The sequence below is a fragment of the Sorex fumeus genome, unplaced genomic scaffold (genome assembly GCF_029834395.1).
Source record: "Sorex fumeus unplaced genomic scaffold, SorFum_2.1 ptg000044l, whole genome shotgun sequence".
NCBI classification, from domain to species: Eukaryota; Metazoa; Chordata; class Mammalia; order Eulipotyphla; family Soricidae; genus Sorex; species Sorex fumeus.
The window spans coordinates 52,101,796-52,121,180 of NW_026606101.1; the positions used below are offsets into that span (position 1 = coordinate 52,101,796).

General features: G+C 45.7%; 1 protein-coding gene across 2 annotated transcripts in view; it reads right to left on the reverse strand.

Moving 5' to 3' along the window:
- Nucleotides 1-19,385, reverse strand: part of DGKG (diacylglycerol kinase gamma) — a 235,443-nt gene that overhangs the window by 90,020 nt on the left and 126,038 nt on the right. For both annotated transcript variants that reach the window (XM_056121394.1, XM_056121393.1), the window contains one exon: nucleotides 17,342-17,406. In XM_056121394.1, the coding sequence (XP_055977369.1) occupies nucleotides 17,342-17,406 (65 nt within the window). The remainder of the gene's footprint in view (nucleotides 1-17,341; nucleotides 17,407-19,385) is intronic.

Sequence of the window (19,385 nt, forward strand, 5' to 3'; positions counted from 1 at the left end):
AAAACAAAGAAAAACATGGCGAGCTAAATTTAAAGGTCACCATAATCAAATTTTCCATAAAAGAACCTCAAATTATGGGGTCCAGAAATGAAAAAACACATGATTTTAATTTATTTTCTGATATGGTTTTTTTACATCCTTAAGTGAAGAACATACTTCAAATTCAGGGTTTGTAAGAAAACTTTGTGGCTGGTATCCTTAAAACAAAACAAAACAAAACAAAATTCCTCATCATCCAGTTATTTATGTCTCAGTATTTCTGCTTTCGATGTGTATGTCTGGCCCCAATATTACACCAATGGAATAGACCCAATTTCCTTTGTCTCCCCTCCCTCCAATTTTTATCAAAGTACTGTGATTTACAATACTGTGAATGATAGTTTGGTGCACATATCAGCGCCACACCCACCATCTCCTTTTCTTCCTGTTTTCACCTGGGGTTATTTATGTCTCAGGATCCCTTATCTCTGGTGCTGTTGCATCATTTCAGCAAAGCCCAAGACATGGAGGTCCCTGTGGTGTTGTGATCCCTGAGATATTTGCTCATGAAGTTTTGTTTTGTTTTGTTTTAAGAAAAGATTGTTGGAACTGGAACTATAGTACATTGGGTAGGATGTTTGCCTTGCACGTGACCGACCGGGGTTCAATCCCTGGCATCCCATATGGTTCCCCAAGCACCGCCAGGAGTAATTCCTAAGTGCAGAGCCAGGAGTAACTCCTGTGTATTGCCGGTGTGACCCAAAAAGCAAAAAAAAAAAAAAAAAAAAAAAAAGTCTTTATCCTTTCACTGATCTCAAAAAGCTTTTGCTGGAGACTGGGGTGAGGTGAGGCAGCAGGGTGGATGGCTCAGTGGCAAAAGCTTCTGCCCAGCAAGCATGGGTCACAGCTTTGATGCCTGACGATGTCTGCATGCGCTGACCTCAGCCTGATCCCAGACTCTACTGTCTGGGGCCCTGTGTCACACAAAACATGTAACTCCAAGAAGATGTGCAAGCACCACAGCGGAAGTGTGGGACCCCTGAGGGGAGCACCGCAAACTGAAAATATGAGAGTGCTAGGTCATTCACTCCCTGTGAGCGGGCGCCCCAAGTAAAACTGCATGACCGCTAGCGAGCAACTCATGCAAGTGTGTGTGTGTGTGTGTGTGTGTGTGTGTGATGCCTAGTTTTTGCAGCAGCACAAGGAAAGGGGAAGTATATTTAATTATTATTATTGTTGAAAAAAAAAGAAACAAAACAGAACAAAAACCAGAAGCTGGTACTGTGTGTAAAGGTGTTTGGCTGATCCCAAGTTCAATCTTTGGCACCACATATGGTCCCCCAAGAACCACAGGGTCTCCTTGAGTGCAGAGCCAGGAGTAAGCTCTGTCAGTCCAGTCCAGAATGATCTGAATCAGGCCAACGCTGACCTCCAGACTCTCTTAGAATACTCCCACAGGAGGTGGGCCTCCGCAACCAAAAATCAAACCAAACCAAAAACACAGAAGCATTTGCTAACAGACTACCTCGCCATGCACTCAGTCATGGAATAATGTTTAAATTCCATGCAAGCTGTGGCGACTGTCGAACTCACCTCACAACTGCCTGCCTGCGCATCTTCCCCTCATGTGTCGTGGTGAGCAAGCTTACCACCAAGGTGGACAGAGAACAGTTTAGCACCCGAAAAAAATAACTGAGAGAAGACAAAGAAGAAAAAAATCAAAGTATGGGGCCACAGAGTATGGGGCCACCTCTTGTAAGTGAATTCTAGGAAGCATAGAGGCCAGTGTTGGCCTGCTTCAGAAAGTTCTGGACTGCATTTTGAGACAATTCCAAACTCCCAAAAGGAGATCTCACGCTAGATTCAGGAATAAGGCACCTCTGCACGAAAGGCAAGAATAATGGAGCATCAGATGGTAAAGCTGCTGGACACATTGAGGGGGAGACTTTGAGAAAGGAGTCTGAATACAAGGCAGGTGAGTTGCAACTCTAGACTATGGGGTTGGGAAGAGTGCTCTTGTGAGTCAATAATACCACAAAACACAAGTCCTGAGTGAAGAATATCTGAGGCTCCAGACTTTTTTGGTCCACAGCCCTCTTTCCAGAAACAGAATCACCCAACACTCTTGGAAATCTTTATTCTTTAAATGAACAGATGGGCAGTCCTCACCAATTGCCTTCCGGACACTACTATCCCCCCTGGATCATTCTAGTGCCCCCTAGAGAGTCATGTCACCTACACTGGAAAACACTGGGCTAGATGAATGCTGAGACAATGCTAAGGGATATCTTGGGGATCAAACTGGGAACTGAGGTACAAAGGATAGAGGGAGTCACGTCGGGGGTCATGCGAGTCAGTTGTGGGGTGAGAAGCAGAGGGCCCCTGGGGGGTTTGGCAGGGAGCAGTGGGCTCTTCCCTGGGTTTCGAAAAGATGCTGCATTTATCATTCCAGACACACCGGCCATCTCCTGTTCTCAGAGACCTTTCCCAGACATTCCACGTGTCTCTCAATAATTCACTGTAGACGTTAGTACATCTCCAGGCCGGAGATTCATCCACCCAAAAAGATTTTTCTCGCTCATTCTTTCCTGAGCCCAGATGAAGGATAGAGAGGTGTGGTCATTGCTTCCTGCGGGTAATCCTCCTTACCCCTGAGCCCTGTCCCATCACAATCTCCCTGTCTCCTCTGCCAGGGGAAGGATTTAGTGTAGTTATGTTTTTTTCCTTTTCTTTTCTTTTCTTTTCTTTTCTTTTTTTTTCATGGATCTTGTAAGTCGTCTCCATGCTCTTGTCTAGTCTCTTTATCGGTTTGCTTCTAGATTATGGGGTACTGACCACGGTTTTCAGTCAGGGAAGTGGGGCCAGGCTAGGCAGCAATCCTGTTTGCTGGCTCTACTTGCCTGAGCACGTTGTTTAATCTCACTGAGACCCAGTTTTCTCAACGGTTGAACAGGTCATTACTTTTTATCTTATTCCGAGAAAGTTGTTCCAGTTAAAAATAATGTGCACCATCTGGGTGGTGCCTCAATTTCTCATCTCCCTAGAGCTCAAGATTAGTATCTCAAAGATGCCTTTGGGCTACTTCAAGACTGGACAATTTCTTCTTCTTTTTTTTCTTTTTGGGTCACATCCAGTGATGCTCAGGGGTTACTTCTGGCTCTTCAGTCAGAAGTTGCTCCTGGCAGTGCCTGGGGAACCATATGGGATGCTGGGGATTGAAGCTGGGTTGGCTATATGCAAGGCAAATGCCCTACCCGCTGTACTATCACTCCAGCTCCTAGACAATTTTTTTTTTTTTGGCTTTTTGGGTCATACCTGGCGATGCTCAGGGGTTCCTCCTGGCTCTGCACTCAGGAATCACTCCTGGCGGGGGACCATATGGGATGCTGGGAATCGAACCCGGATTGATCGCGTGCAAGGCAAATACCCTAACCACTGTGCTATCGCTCCAGCCAAGACAATTTTTTCTTAAGTTTTATTATTTCCGTGGAGTACATTACCAGGACCCCCTTACCTATCTGCCTGCAACATTCCCATCTCCCAGAGATTTCACACCCACCCAGAGAAGGGTAGACCTCTTAGAAAAGGAGAAGTTACAGAAAAACCTAAAGGTAATGATGAGGTTACAAAGGGACCATCAACAGTGCAAGGCTTTCTTTTCATGACAATGCTCAGACTAACTTTTATATGCGTAGAGGACTCCAGAAAAAAAAAAAAGAAAAAACCATTTAGAAGAATTTCATATAACCTTCTCTCAAAAGTCATTTGGAGTTTGGTCTATCAAGCCCATATTCTCCCTGGGACACTTAGCTTTCTAGGTTTCTTTGCTTACTCTCTTGTTTAAGGTCATGTTTTCTCTTGAACACATATTCTCTTCCTTCTCCCCACTCTCATCTTTCTAAATAAGTTTTCTTCAATAAAAAGTACCTTTCTTCAAACAATGATAATAATGATAATATACACTAGAGGCTCCTAAACTGATTTTGACAACTGTCTTCTTGCCAGAAATAAAAACAACACACATACACACACATAGACCTCCAGAAAACCAACTCCTTCCTTCCTTCCTTCCTTCCTTCCTTCCTTCCTTCCTTCCTTCCTTCCTTCCTTCCTTCCTTCCCTCCTTTCCTCCCTCCCTCTCTCCTTCCTTCCTTCCTTCCTTCCTTCCTTCCTTCCTTCCTTCCTTCCTTCCTTCCTCCCTCCCTCCCTCCCTCCCTCCCTCCCTCCCTCCCTCCCTCCCTCCTATCCTCCCTACCCTCCTCCCTTGCTTCCTCCTTGGATTTTGGGCCACACCAGCTTACCCCTGACTGTGTTAAGAGATCTTCACTCAGTGGTCCATATGGGATGCTACATGCAAGGCCAGCCCTACCTACTATACTATTTCTTCAGCCTAAAAATTTACCTACTTTAAATGGTGGAACTGAAAGTGCCACCCAGTCGCATCAGAGGCTACTAGGGCCTCCATGGGTAGTTCCAGTGGCTTCCAGGGGTGGTGTCACCCCCTTGGGAAACGATGATGTGCATGAGATTCTTGGACACCTTTAATAATAAATGACAACCTCTATGTTAGTAAGGGCTGGAACAAAGATTAAACTGGGAATATCACCTCTCTAAGCACTTCATTAACATCCTTGTATTCACTAGTCACGTGTGCTTACAGCAGGGATCTGCACAGAGTTCCAAAGACAACTCTTGCTGCCTCTCATGGTCACATAAAACACAATGTTTATTATAGGATGCAAAGAAACCAGGGACAGGACCGGAACTCTAAGATTTATTTACCCTTCACACAAATGTTGCCGCATAGCATATCAGATAACTATTTCATTTGCAATGAGTAATGATTCCTTTAAAGGTCTCATTGAACAAAATCATTTGTGTTATTAAAATTGGAAATGACTGATAAAACTCCCAAAGCAGATAAATAACTCAATCAGTTTCTTTATACCAACTTCCTTTCATAACCCGTAAATGTTATGATCTTAATAATTAAACTGGTATATGCAGTGTGACCTTAAGTAAATAAAATTATGCAGTGAAAGTCCTGAAGGAAAATACGCTATAATGTTCTGTTTATTTCTTGGGAAGACAATATGGTTTACTTTTTATAATAAGTCTCAATTACTTGTCTAAAGAAAAGCATGTTCAAAAGTAGTTGATACAACCTTATCAGAACATTAACACAAATTTAAAACCAGCTCAAGATTTGATCCCCAGCACTGCATGGTCCCCGAATCATCACTGAGAGCAAGCCTACAACACCAAGCCAGACGCAGCCCCTGCGCAATGATGAATTTGGCCCCCAAACTGATAAATAGATGCACACACCCATTCATCATGACTAATGTATCAGTGTTTTACTGAGAAAACCATCTAGATGAAGAAAAAGGATCAACAGAGAAAGCTCCCCTCCATCTGCCCTTTAGGAACCCTGCAGACGCCATCTACTAGTAGTTAGCAAAAAGCTTCCAGTACAAGTGGCGGTGGTGGGAAACGCCAGGTCTCACAAGACAGGGGGGAAGAGTCAGTCCTTCTCCTGACCCCCACCCATGGGACTCTGAGAATATGCCCACACACAGCCACTATCTACTTAAGCTCCCACACGGCCATGATCCAGAGACACACAAATGAATCTCGGACCCGAGCAACTTGTTGCAGCAATCTCCCAGACCCTAATTACTAAAATTTCAGAATTCCTAGAGCATTATATTATATTCTATTGTATCCATAACAAGCAATACAAAATGCATTGTTTAGCATTTTCTTTTGGTCAGGTCTGAGTGGTAGTAGGACTGATCTCAATATTGAAGGTAGCCAAAGTAGAGAAAGAGAGTGTTGTGCAAATTGTCTGCCACACAGGCAGGGTTAGGTGTGGAAGAATCGGGGGGAATACTGGGGAGTTTGGTGGTGGAAAACGTGCACTGGTGAAGGGGTGGGAGGTCGATGATTGTATGATCGAAGCTCAAACATGAAAGCTCTGTTACTATACCTCACTGTGTATCAATAAAAAGGGGGGGGGGGGATAGAGAAATCTTAGGAAATAAGGGGCACATGCTTGAATATACATGTGTTTGGTCACCTTCCCGGCTCCGAGCACTACCAGGTGTGCATCTGGTAGGATGAAGAGAGCCACATCTCTGAACCTTGCACTCAACTACCCGGTCCTGTTGACTGAGTCCCGCCCATTGGGGGTGGCCCCCAAGGCCCCATGAGCTTCCTTGGGAGCCACCCCACACCCCTCTACCCCCGCAATAATTAACAAAAGAAAAGATGAAAAGAAAAAAAAAGTCTCCTATTGCTACATTGATGACTCATACTCTGACCAATAGATATTTATCTGTTCCTCTTAGACAATCACCAGATCTCAGAGTTGAGTTTTAAGGACTTCTGAGTCATCTAACTGACTATTATCTGATGTGGGATCTGTCTTTGTAATAATAAGAATATTAATAACAGCAGCTAACATTGATGCGCCAAACCTTTGTAATGAACACTTAAAGCCCACTGTTTCATTGGATCTTTAGAAGAATTCTGTGAGAGAAGGCACTTGTGGCCGACAGAATGTGTTCTGAGGATACTCATGCTATAATCCCTGGAATCTGCGGACATGACTATGTTAATTACATGGCAAGGGGACAACAGTAGCAAATGGAATTTATACTGGCAGTCTGCTGATTTTGAAATGGGGAGATGATCTTGGAGCTTCGAATGGGTCCATGTAACCACGAGAGGAAGAGGGTGGCAGAGAGATACTGTCAGAGATTTCCATGTGAGAAAGGCCTTCACAAAGACCACTGTGGGCTTTCAAGATAAAAGGGGCCACGAGCCCAGGAATATAGGTGACCACTAGATGCAGGACAGAGCAAGGAAATAGAGGCTGTCCTAAGGCCTCCAGAAAGGAATTGGTGATGCCCTGATGCCATGAGGCCTGGGTTAGTCTGACCAACAAAACTGTAATGTAACAGAGGTGTGAAGGTGTGTGGGTTTGAGTCACAAAGTTTGTTACCACAGTCATAAACAAACAAACAAACAAATAAAAAAAACCCAAACCAAATACAACATTATATTTCCAATTTTGTTTTGTTTTGTTTGGGGTCATTCCTGGTAGTGCTTGGGGGAATCATATATGTTGTCAGGGATCTCAGCTGGGTCAGCTGAATGCCAGGGAAATACCTTATCTCCTGTATTATTTCTTCAGCACTAACTATAATCCCAGCCGCGGTGAGATTATAATCCCCGGCAGAGTCTGGCAAACTCCCCGTGGTGTACCCAATATGCCAAATACCAGTAACAATGATGGGTCTCATTCTCCTAAAGAGCCTTGAATATAATCTCAGGGCTAGGATGAAGGAGACGTTACTGGGGCCTGCTCGAGGCAATCGACGAATAACAGGATGGTCGTGATTCGTGATTCGTGAACTATAATCCCAGTTTACAGGTGAGCTCACCAAGGATTTGGTGAATGGTTGGTGAAACTCCAGCATTTGAATCCAGCCAGCCCGACCCTTTTCATCATGCATTTCCACAGGGGCCCTCAGAGAACTGACCTGATTTTAAAACAATGGAAAGTGCCTCTTTCCTGTGCCCGGTACCCCTGACTCTCATTGGTGAAACCAATGTCCTTCATTTGGGGCTCAAACTGGTCTATCCAGTTGCTTTTCCATTAATTTATCATGCAAAGTTACCTAGTATTCTCTATAAAAAAATTCTTTTAGGTATCTAAAACCAAAACTCATTTCTCCCAAGGTCTTCTTTCCTTTCAGTCCTTCCTTAGGAGAAAGCTTCTGTGTTCCAACACTTTCTCAACCCTCTCTCCCGTCGGAAAGCATGCCACTGAGAACTTCCACTTGAGGACCCAGCCAGTTTCAACCTCATTTTGAATGTGTGTACTCTGATTTTCTCCCACAGGGTTATCAATCTGACCTTGCCCTTCTGAACTTGATTATACACTACAGTTTTAAGCTCTTTGATGGAAATATTTCTAGAAATCAATCAATAAATAAATACTGATAACATTTGGATTATCTGGCCTAAAGACTTGAAAACATAGCTCGCTTTTAAGTTCCTTTTGATATTATCACAAGCTGATCTCACTCTTTGTTGCCATGAATCAGACCTTTTTTCTCTGAGAAGAAAAGTCCTGTTATAAGCTATAGTAAAGAATTGTTCTGGGGAACCTGCAGCTTTGTAGGGAGTCCTTGAGGTCGAATGGGCTGCTTGTGGGTGCTGGTCTGAGGAACTGTGTTGTTCCAACATGAACTGAGGAGCTAGGAGGAATATGAAGAAAAGATTGAGGCAAGTGTGACCCCCATCTGACTATTACAGTGTGAATCTTTAGGGCAGAAAGACTTGCACACTTACATAAATAAGAGTTTAGTGTACTAAAATGGTTGACCAACTGCAGTTTTAAATAATCTACAAAACTGCTCTCTTGTTTCTGCAATCATCAGTTGACTCTAAGTAAATCAGACAGAAAAGCAAGCACCCAAGCAAGAAAAAGACCCCAAAACCCAAAACCTCCTTCCCCCACTCCCACCAAAAAAAAAAAAATTCCAAAACAACAAACAAAACCCATAAAACCCTCCAAACAAAATTCTGGCCTTCGGCATTTGAAATATAATGAGTGTCTGGTGAAATAAACATGAGCTCAATATTTCATTCACTTTATCTGGTTCTCTCTTGAGGAGGGACGGGAACAAAACACTTTTGTGTGTGGAGGGGTAGTTCATAAACATTTCAGTTTTGCTGTTGGAATTGACTTGAAGATTCAAAGGCATAAACTTATCTAGTGATATAAGAATAGAAAAAGCCACAAATAGCTTCGTCTGTTTTTTTTTTTCCAAATCTCAAATATTTGAAAAAATATATCTGATATATTGAGGGAAACAGGTGTAGAAAGATAAACCTCCTCGGTCCCTAAGGTGTGTCTTTTGGGGGTACCGAATATTAGATGAGGAAAAGCAAAACCCATTTCACGGAGCAGAACTGAAGACTTCACTGGTGAGGAATTTAAACCCTGCTCTTTTACCTTTCTGGGAAAAAATGAGATTTTAGACTAACATACTGGACTATTGCATAGGAATCCTAGAAAACATAATTTTGACTGGTTTAATTTTCAGATTGAAAGAAAGAAAAATCTTATGCACATGGCGATAAGTTAATATTTGTGATTACTGAGCCCACCCCAGGTATTCGAGAAAAGAAGCCTCTCCCTCCCAGAAACGAATGCCTTGAGCTTTGCTGGTTTCTAGTTTTGCTTCTTATAGAACTCTGTGTTCATCAGCAGTGAGGGAAAACTAAGATCAATGAATGAAGCATAGACATATCCTCTGGCATCTGATACCTTGCACCAGCCACGGACATACCAAATCTCCATCATGACTTGCAGCTGGTAAGCCCTAAGTACCCATCTGCTCAGGGCGTCTGCCTTGTAACTAACCCTTCCCCATTCCCAACTTTGTTCCTCCTGTTACTGTACCAAACGAAGCATGCAACCACCTTCCCTCCATGCTAACTTCTGAATTTGCATTGGACTTAGAATCTTGCATTCAGACCCTAAATCTTGTATTCAGACTCCTGGACCAGGAAAAAAATATTCTTTTTCTGTACAATTTCAGTCCTAGTAGAATCCAGCCCAACCCTGACTCCATTGTCTGCCAAATCGGAGAGGAATTTAACAGATTCATTGTGTCATGGCTGGAGTCTTCTCCAACTTTTTATTGTGCTCCAACCTCCCAGGTTACCTAGGATAACAGCATAGCAAAGATCCTCCCATCTGCAATTCTATCAAAAAAGTTTTCTGGAATCCCTCTATGGGGAATGCTTTAATGCTAATGCTTTGACAGGAATTTAAGGCAATGCTCTTCTTAAGCTTGTCATTCAATACAACAAATGTTTACTGAGAACCTACTACGTGCTGTGAATGTACACATTATTAAATACTTTGAGCAGCCTCACAAGATTTTCAGGAAGAAAGGATTAAAGAGATTAAGTAACTTGCCCAAGGTCACAGAGCTAGGGGCAGAGCCAAGTTTTGATGTCAATTCAAACTATACCCTGCTGCCTCATTCTATAAATAATCTCTTAAGTGCTTAGATATTTGCAAAATGTATTCCCAACCTCTTAAGGATTCAGGCTACATTAGGGCTTGAGGGGAACCCCTCATTAACTGCTCCATGGGCCTGCCTCCAAGAAAGCTAACACTCCAGAGCCTGTTAATTACCCAAGGGCTTTTGGAAAAGGTGGTCAGCTTCCGGTAGGAAGGGAGCATTGTTTCGGTCCCTTTGAAGACTAACAGGAAATATCTTGCTTCAGCCTAAATTGCTAAGGGACATAGTCAAGTGCATGGCACTCAACAGGTTTGGAATAACACATTCCTCAAGTACTCTGAGTTTCTGACCCGCAACCAAAAAATTCCATAGTTAGACTTCTCTTCCTGGACACTCACTGCCAGTGACATTAGAAATTAGGCAGTACATCTTCCACGTATACAAAACCAGTCACAGAGACTTAATTTGGAGACTTGGGAGACCCTTGGCACTCTGGAAGTCTTTAGTAGCAACCCCAATTGGGCTATTGATACTGAGTGCTGCCTTTTTGAGGGACTGAAATCCCTCTTCTTCCTTCCCTAGTTGAAACTTTCTTTCTTCCAGTTTTTAAACTATTTTTTCCGACTCATGAGCCCAGGCAAATGTGTCCTTTCTTTCTTTCTTTCTTTCTTTCTTTCTTTCTTTCTTTCTTTCTTTCTTCCTTCCTTCCTTCCTTCCTTCCTTCCTTTCTCTTCTTTTCTTTTCTTTTCTTTTCTTTTCTAAGTCAACTCCTCTCCTTGCCAGCTCATAGGTGTGAGAATTGTGTAGTTCCACAGGTTCTCCTTTCAGAAGGTTCCTGCACCTGGTTTATGTTCTGTTGTCATAGACTTGAAATCCTGTACCATTTCTGAACAAAGGGTCTTGCATTTTTCCCTTTGTGCTGCACTGAACTATACAGGGCTGGGGCCATAGCACAGTGGGTAGGGTGTTTGCCTTGCATGTGGCCAACCCAGGTTCGATTCTTCCGTCCCTCTCGGAGAGCCTGGCAAGCTACCAAGAGTATCCTGCCCACACGGCAGAGCCTGGCAAGCTCCCCGTGGCATATTCTATATGCCAAAAACAGTAACAAGTCTCACAAATTGGAGACATTACTGGTGTCTGCTTGAGCAAATCGATGAACAATGGGACAACAGTGCTATAGTGCTACTGCACCTTAGAAATATCTCAGTCAGACCTTGCTGTGGATGTAGAGATGGCGGGGGGTGGGGGGGTGTCATACCATGCAAGGCAAGAGTGGGAAGTATCCCTGGGCTCCCTGTTTGGAACTCAGCAGGCATTTTTTCCAGAGACAACTCAAAAGGGGGATAGAGCCAATGATAGTTAAGCCTTCTGTATCCCTGATGTCTTTATTTCTGAAATGGGGACAGTAACATTTATCTTTGTGTGTTATTGTGACATTGAGTGAGATTATAAATAAAGTCCCCACCGGAGTGTTTGATTCACAGCAGGCATTTGCTAAATGAAATCTATTGGAAAAAAGTAGGTACAGTAAAAAGTTTGAAGCCTGGAAGTTGGGAGTTAATTAGAAGATCAGCCTCTCTGTTTGAAAAGATGTATGGCTTCACTGGAAACAGCAGTGTTGGTAGGGTTGTAATGAGAAAGGAACCCTCATCCACTGATGGTAGGAATATTGTTTGGTTTGGCCTTTATGGAAAGTAAAATGGAAAGCTATCTAAAAGATAGGACTGGAACTCCCATAGGGCCCAGAAATGCCAATTCTTGGCATCTATTCCCCAAACACAAAATCATTCATTTGAAAGGATATATGCACACCTATATTTATCACTACACTTAGTACAAAGAAGACAACCCGGAAACCCAACTATGGATGAGTGGGTCAAGATGTTGTGGTAAATTTACACATTGGAATACAATGCAGTTTTAAGAAAGAACAAAATCATGCCATTTGAAATAAAATGACCAGAACTAGAGGATATCATGATAAGTGAAGTCAGTCAGAAGGAAAGGGATAGGCACAGAATGATCATACTAGGACTTAAAGATACACAACAAGTTAACAACAAAGTTGCAAAGGCAACATATAATGAGAGAACTGATGCACACAATTGAGTTTCGGGTGGGAAGGGATGCTGTTGAGAGGGAGGGAGAGGTGTTGGGGTCCTTGGGAGAGGGAAGTAGGTATACAGGTGATAGGTGTGGTGTTGGAACTATGAGCACAAAAACCTATTATTAACAATATTCTATACAACAGAACCAATGGGGGGAAAATAATATGATAGTAATTAAATAACTTAGCTTCTTCAAGAGTCATTCTATCTGTAAAATGGGAATGCTAAGGTTGGCCTTGTGTGGCTATTTGGGGATTTGAATGATTTAATGTATTTAAAGGGCCTCATGTATCATCTGGCTTAGTATGAGCTCAAAGAATAGCAGTTTTTGGGTCAGGGAGATTATACAGTGGGTAGGGTGTTTGCCTTGCAGGTATCAGGCCTGGGTTCAATCTGTGGCATCACAAATGATCCTTTGAGCTTCACCAGAAGAAAGCACAGCCAGGTGTGGCACCAAACCCAACCCAACCCAACCCCAAATAAACAAACAGAAAAAGAATAACATTTCTTAGTTTGGTTCCCTTTCTCTACACTGCAAATAATTTATAAGTAATATTGGGATATGACTGTTAATAAGTTTCTTATTAACATACAACATCCAGAATAGGACATGAGCTATTGAATTTAACCTGCTTATATGCAAAAATAATTTTGTAAAAACAATTTGAAAACGATTTTTTCTAGACTAAAGATTCCTTGTGTATTATCTGCCCTGGAATCCTAGGATACTTTCCTACACATTAGAATCTCAATAGAATTAAATCTCAACAATGATAATTTTTATAACTTCCTAAATTAGCCATTAATAATTAGTCTGTCGGTAATTAGGAAGTAACATAGCAAATTGGGTCTCATCTGTGCTCTTAAAGACCTTTTCTTTCTCCTGCCCATCACACATGGCTCCTCTTCCTGTGTCTTTTGGTCTGGTCTTGCCCCATTTACAAAGCTATTCCTCCAGGGAACACATAACTTACTTTTGCGCAACCAATCGCCTTCCCAGGGAAGTACCTGTGTAGAGAGGCCACTGGGGAAGAATTTCCTGAAATCCCAACAACTGATTCATAATTTGGAAGTCTCTTAGGATTCAGAAACTTCAGAACTGTGGTTTTTAAAATTGTAGGGCTAAATTCTATCAGAAATAGCCCAGGAAATGGAATAAGCAATGAAAAAAGATCCATATTTCCTGATAAATCCTAACCTAAACTAAAGACTCCTGTTTCCTTATAAATTCTAGCCCAAGCTAGTCACAGATTCCTGGATCAAAACAAAACAGCTACAACTCTCTAGATTTAACCCTGGGGTTAGCCCCAGGGCCCCGTTGAGCGTGAATGGACACAGCTTCCAGCCCAGTAGTGGCTAGCAGTTGGAAAACCTAAGTTCAGAGGAGTAAAGTGAAGCCTTGTTTGATAATATCGTTTACATTTCCAAATCCTGGGTATCAAGCTTTCTTCCTTTCCCTTGTGGCCCTTCCTAAGTTTAGCCTTGGTGTAATGGGGTAACCATGGCTACAACCACCTGCCTATTTAAAATGTCTCCAAAGCTAAATAAGGAAGGCTGAAGAAAATGGCTGCTCGCCTGCCTCTCAGTGGACAAATCAGGCACTTCTGGGTGTTCTCAGTAGGAGCAAATAGGACCCGGGTGGCAGCAGTATGGACTCAAAATTCCCAGTGGAAATTGTTCTGGAGCTTGGGGGACGGGACCTCCTTCCAGCCCACAGTGTTTTCACTCCTCAGCAGGCACATGAATTTGCATGTGATCCCTGTTCCTCCAAGGTTTAGGACTGTACTACCCTGATTCCAGCCTGGTGAGGTGTGCCCCTAATTGCAAGGAGTTGTGTTAATAATGTAAACCGGCCCGCCTGCTCCTCTCTGGAAAGAAAGATGGCGGCCGCACGGGAGCCTTGTGGAAAGCGGGTTTGAGCCGGGCTCGGGGGAGCGGCGGGGACCTCATGGGAAGGGGGGCTTTGTGGGCCGTCCCCCACGCCCCACCAAGGTCGCCAGCTGCCCCCCACGAGCGGCTCTCCGGCACGGCCACGGCCCCGGAGGCACAAGGACTTAGCACAGAGAACCAGCCGCTTGGAGCAGAAAAGCAAATGGACTTGTGTTGATCCGCGCCACCAAGCCTGCCCGGAGGGGGAAGGGCGTTGACCAGCCCGCCTGCTCCTCTCTGGAAAGAAAGATGGCGGCCGCACGGGAGCCTTGTGGAAAGCGGGTTTGAGCCGGGCTCGGGGGAGCGGCGGGGACCTCATGGGAAGGGGGGCTTTGTGGGCCGTCCCCCACGCCCCACCAAGGTCGCCAGCTGCCCCCCACGAGCGGCTCTCCGGCACGGCCACGGCCCCGGAGGCACAAGGACTTAGCACAGAGAACCAGCCGCTTGGAGCAGAAAAGCAAATGGACTTGTGTTGATCCGCGCCACCAAGCCTGCCCGGAGGGGGAAGGGCGTTGACCAGCCCGCCTGCTCCTCTCTGGAAAGAAAGATGGCGGCCGCACGGGAGCCTTGTGGAAAGCGGGTTTGAGCCGGGCTCGGGGGAGCGGCGGGGACCTCATGGGAAGGGGGGCTTTGTGGGCCGTCCCCCACGCCCCACCAAGGTCGCCAGCTGCCCCCCACGAGCGGCTCTCCGGCACGGCCACGACTCCAGGGCACAGAAACCAATCTCTTAACTAGCTAACTTTTAATAGAAATTCTTCCAGGGTCAATAAGTAAAATAGCAGAAATTCAAAACCGCGCGGCCGCTATCTCGGCCGCGCGACCTCATTTTATTCTTAAACCAAGTTGTAGAAAGCAAATCATTTCACAACGCTGTTTCAGCATGTCTGATTGGGGGGGGGGGGTGGGTCGTAAGCTCTAAACAATAGTTGTGCATCTTCTATCGAAATAATCTATCTAGTCAAAGTAGATAGAGTATTAACTAGAACTCATCTGCCTCACAATAATTGGGAGGGGTGGGAGGTGGGGGTCTATTGGGGTTCGGGGTTAAAAATGAGTATTGGTAAAGGGAAATGTGTTCGGTATCTACATGACTGAGACCTAAACCCGAAAGCTCTGTAACTTTTCCCACAGTGATTCAATAAATAAATAAATTATAAAAAAAAAAAAAAAATAATGTAAACCGGGAAGAGGGAAGGGGGAAAAAAAAAGTCCTTCAGGTCATTGTGAAGTTGTTCAAACCTTGCGTCGAAATGCACAATTGCCACTTTATTTATTTATTTTTATCTGACAGAGGTGTCTTTCTAATTGCACTCAATCCTATGGATGAGTGATGATTTTTCTACTTATGTCATATGTTGACCTGTCAGTGGATTTCTGGAATAAGAACTTTCTCCCTGTTTCCTTGCTGTCTGCAAGCTACAAAGGTTTCACTTCTTTCTGTGCCAAAAGACCACTCAGTGGACTGGCTGGCACAGCTTGTCTGTTCCCAACACGCTCTCTGTCCCTCTCCTTCGGATTTTTTTTTTTTTTGGCTTTTTGTGTCACACCCAGTGATGTACAGGGCTTACTCCTGGCTCTGCATTCAGGAATTACTCCTGGTGGTGCTCGGAGGACCATATGGGATGCTGGGAATTGAACCCGGGTCAGCCACCTGCAAGGCAACTGCCCTACCTGCTGTGCTATCCCTCCAGCCTCTCCTTTGGATCCTTTTGTCCATCTGGTTCTTCTCCCAGGGTTGCTCTTTCCATAAGCAAGTGACTGTCTTGGTATAAAAGGATTTCCTGCTGGAAACCTTCACACCAAGTTCTGTGCTCTGGCTTTGAGTTCCCACAGGTCACCTCCATTCATTCACACCTCCTGATGCTAGTCTGTACGTATCTCTGCCTCCCAGCAGTGTGCCACAGGACAGAAAGTCCAGCTTGCACCTATGCCCAAGTCCTGAAGCTCAGTCCCTGCTCTGGAGTCCATCTTCAGAAGATCATTCAGCTCAGGGAATGGATGAATAGATGAACAGAACCTCACAGAATCTCGCAAGCACAAGGCATCTCAGCAAGACTGTGCACACGAATATGCGTACACGTGTAAGAATAACAGGGAAGAAAGGGCCTTTAAGTCTGGATTGGGTGGAAGTGGCTTATTTTAAGTGGTTCTGAAAATCTATGAGACATTTTATGAGAGGAAATTTGGAAGTTGGAGGCTATGTAGAAGTCATGTCTGTAGCATGTCCGAAGCCTGTGCGTGGGCTTTGTTGTGGGCCAGCAGGATGGGAAATGCCTGGATGCAATGCACACCGTTCTGTGGGTACTCGGCTACTCTTGGAGCCCACGGTCACTCTTTCCTGAGCCAGACTCTGTTGCAATAGCTTCATTACCTTCCATTTTGGATCCTTAAAACTCTTCTCTGCTAACCTCCCACAGGCAGCAAGGCCAGAGAGGAAGGAGGAAGGACTAAAACGGAGATCCTCAGAACGCACTTCTTGAACCGTCCTGCTACTAGACCTGGCCTTTGGGTGGTTTATATCAAGCAAAGCCCTTCCACGCTGTCTGAACCCCTTTTGCCTATCCACCAGAGACCCCTTGGGCCAGGTGAGCTGAACCCAGGGAAGGAAGAACGAATCAACCAAGGAGAAGAAAAAGAGAAAGAAAATGAAAGGTTGAGAGGGAGAGAGAGAGAGAGAGAGAGAGAGAGAGAGAGAGAGAGAGAGAGAGAGAGAGATCTCTGGGGTTCTCCTTTCTTTTCTGGATCTAGGATGCCCACTTGGTCTAGAGTGGGTACCAGGTACCAGGATACGCCGCCTCTGCCTGGGCCTCCCTCTACTGCCCTCTGCTGCTGGGGGAGCAGAAGGACACTGTGCCGGCCCCCGGGGGCCGCCGCCTTGGAGCCCTTGGAGCCCCGGATTAACGGGCGTTTCTGGCCACGCGCGGTGCCTACCCTCTCCCCAGCGGAATCGCGGGAGGGGCCGGGGCCCGAGCGGTGGTCGGCTCGGGAAAGCAGGGGAGCCCCTGAAAGCGTTCCGGAGCAGAGCGCAGATACCCCACCCCACCGCACCGCACCCCACCCGGGCGCCACTCGCCCGCCCTCTCGCCCCTCGCCCGCCGCCCCTCCCAGGTGGCCACCCGTCTTCGTCTCAGACACGGGGACTGTCCTTCCTGCAACGTGGCAGGACAGCGAGGCCCGGGCGGGCGGCCCAACCCAGAACTCGCGAGGGGGAGCAGGTGGCGCGCAGGGCGGGGCGCGTGGGGGGTGGGGGTGGGGGGGCGCCCCGAGGCCTCTTACCTGCTGTTGAATTTTTCCGGGTGTTTCTCTCGCATCACGTGGAATCGGTGTGCAATGGATGCATCCTGAAAGGGAAAGAGAGCAGGGCAGATGCTGCGTGAGAGGTCCTGTCCGCGTGAGGGGCTGGGAAGGACAGCACCCAGGACCCCCTCCCCCTCACTCCCCAGCCCTGAGGCACCCACTTCAGGCTTCCCTTCCACTCCCCGAGTCCCCCTTTCAAGGACCGGAGTGTCACCAACATGAACACTCGCAGATCCAGTCTCAAGGAGAGAAACCGTGCCCATCACTGCCACAGGTCAGAGTGGAGGCCCTCTCCCCTCCCCAGCCCCCTTGGAGAAGGAAAGTGAGGTGCATCTGTGAGCTATTGGGGCAAAAGCCCAGAGTGGGCTTTTGAAAATACCTCCCATGCTAACTTTTAATTTTTTTTTAAACAACAACAACAAATCTTTTTAAAAATTTGTGAATATTTTAAGACTCACGAGAAGTTGTAAAAATAGAACAGAGTTCCTGTGTCCCTTTCACCCAGCTTCCCCCAGGATAACATCTTACATAACGAGAGTACAATGTCAAAACAGGAGCCTGAGGGTGGTAGTGGCTGTTCTATATTAACTCTGAACCACCCAGAGCCGTGCAAGTGTCGGGGAGCTTCGGATCACATGCTGAGAGATAATAAAAAAAGAGACATTGAAACTTGGGACTTCGGCTTTTCGATTGCTCTCCCCAGCATCAAGTCCTCACTATCGCATTCTACAGGCTTGCTGCTGTTCGGCCGCCTCCTACCACCCCTTTCTACGGGATCTGCCACCTGCCTCCAAGAGCTCACAAGGACTCATCCCTCTGGGCTGACTCTTCAATCTGACTACAACTGTCATAGCCCGAGTCCCTTCTGCGGCCTCCACTCCCTGCAGTGGACCATCTCCACTCCCTGCAATGGACCATTATCTCCATTCCCTGCAAAGGACCACCTCCACTCCCTGCAATGGACCGTTATCTCCACTCCCTGCAACGGACCATCTCCATTCTCTGCAATGGACCATCTCCACTCCCTACAATGGACCATCTCCACTCCTGCAATGGACCATCATCTCCACTCCCTACAATGGACCACCTCCACTCCCTGCAATGGACCATCATCTCCACTCCCTACAATGGACCACCTCCACTCCCTGCAATGGACCATCTGGACCCTCTCCACTCCCTGCAATGCACCACGGCCACTGTCATGCTGGTTCCTAGGTCATGGACATGGTGCTCTCTACATTGTTACCTCCAGAACCAACCTTGAGCTTCATACCTCCAACGCCATCCTCCACCCTTGCTGATGATCTCAGTCATGGACCCCAGGCCCCTGACCTGTGTGGGTGGTAGGCTTTAGGCACAGACAGGCTAGCTACACTGAATGCTGGGGGAGTGATACAGAAACAAAGGAAACTGATTCAGATTTGTGTAGGAACACTGCCCCCTCCACCCCCCATCCCAAATTCATTGACTGGAATATGTGGTTAAAAGAGGCCTATAATTCCAGGCTGTGAATTTTCAGCCAATGCATATTAATTTATCTTCTCCACATGGAAACTGTTTAAAAGAAAATTTCTGAATTTAGAATTTTTTTTTTTAAACTCCAGGAGATATAGCTCAGTGAAAAGCTTATTTTGATGTGCTATGTATGAAGAATAAGTGACAAGCTAGTGGTGGGGATAGAAAGCCTGGAAGCAAATTAGGGGACCAAGGGGAGCTTTTGGGGGAGTATTTGCACTTGTCAGATGAGTAAGCCCAGCTAGCAGCCTACCAGTGAAAAGGAGAGAGAGTGCAAGTCAAGAATTTGGGCAAGTCAGAATTTTATTTTATGGTTGGCAAACACTCCTTGCTGAAATAACTAGCTTTGGGAGTTTAACATTTAAACTCGAGCTATAGATTTATTTATTTTTTTAAAGGCTGACAGCGATGGAGGGCTTGGTGGAAGAGAGGTTATGCAAAGCAGGGGCCTGCGGTCCCCAGGGTCTAGTCAGCCCCCATGGAGACGGCTTTGAGCTCCTGATGGAAC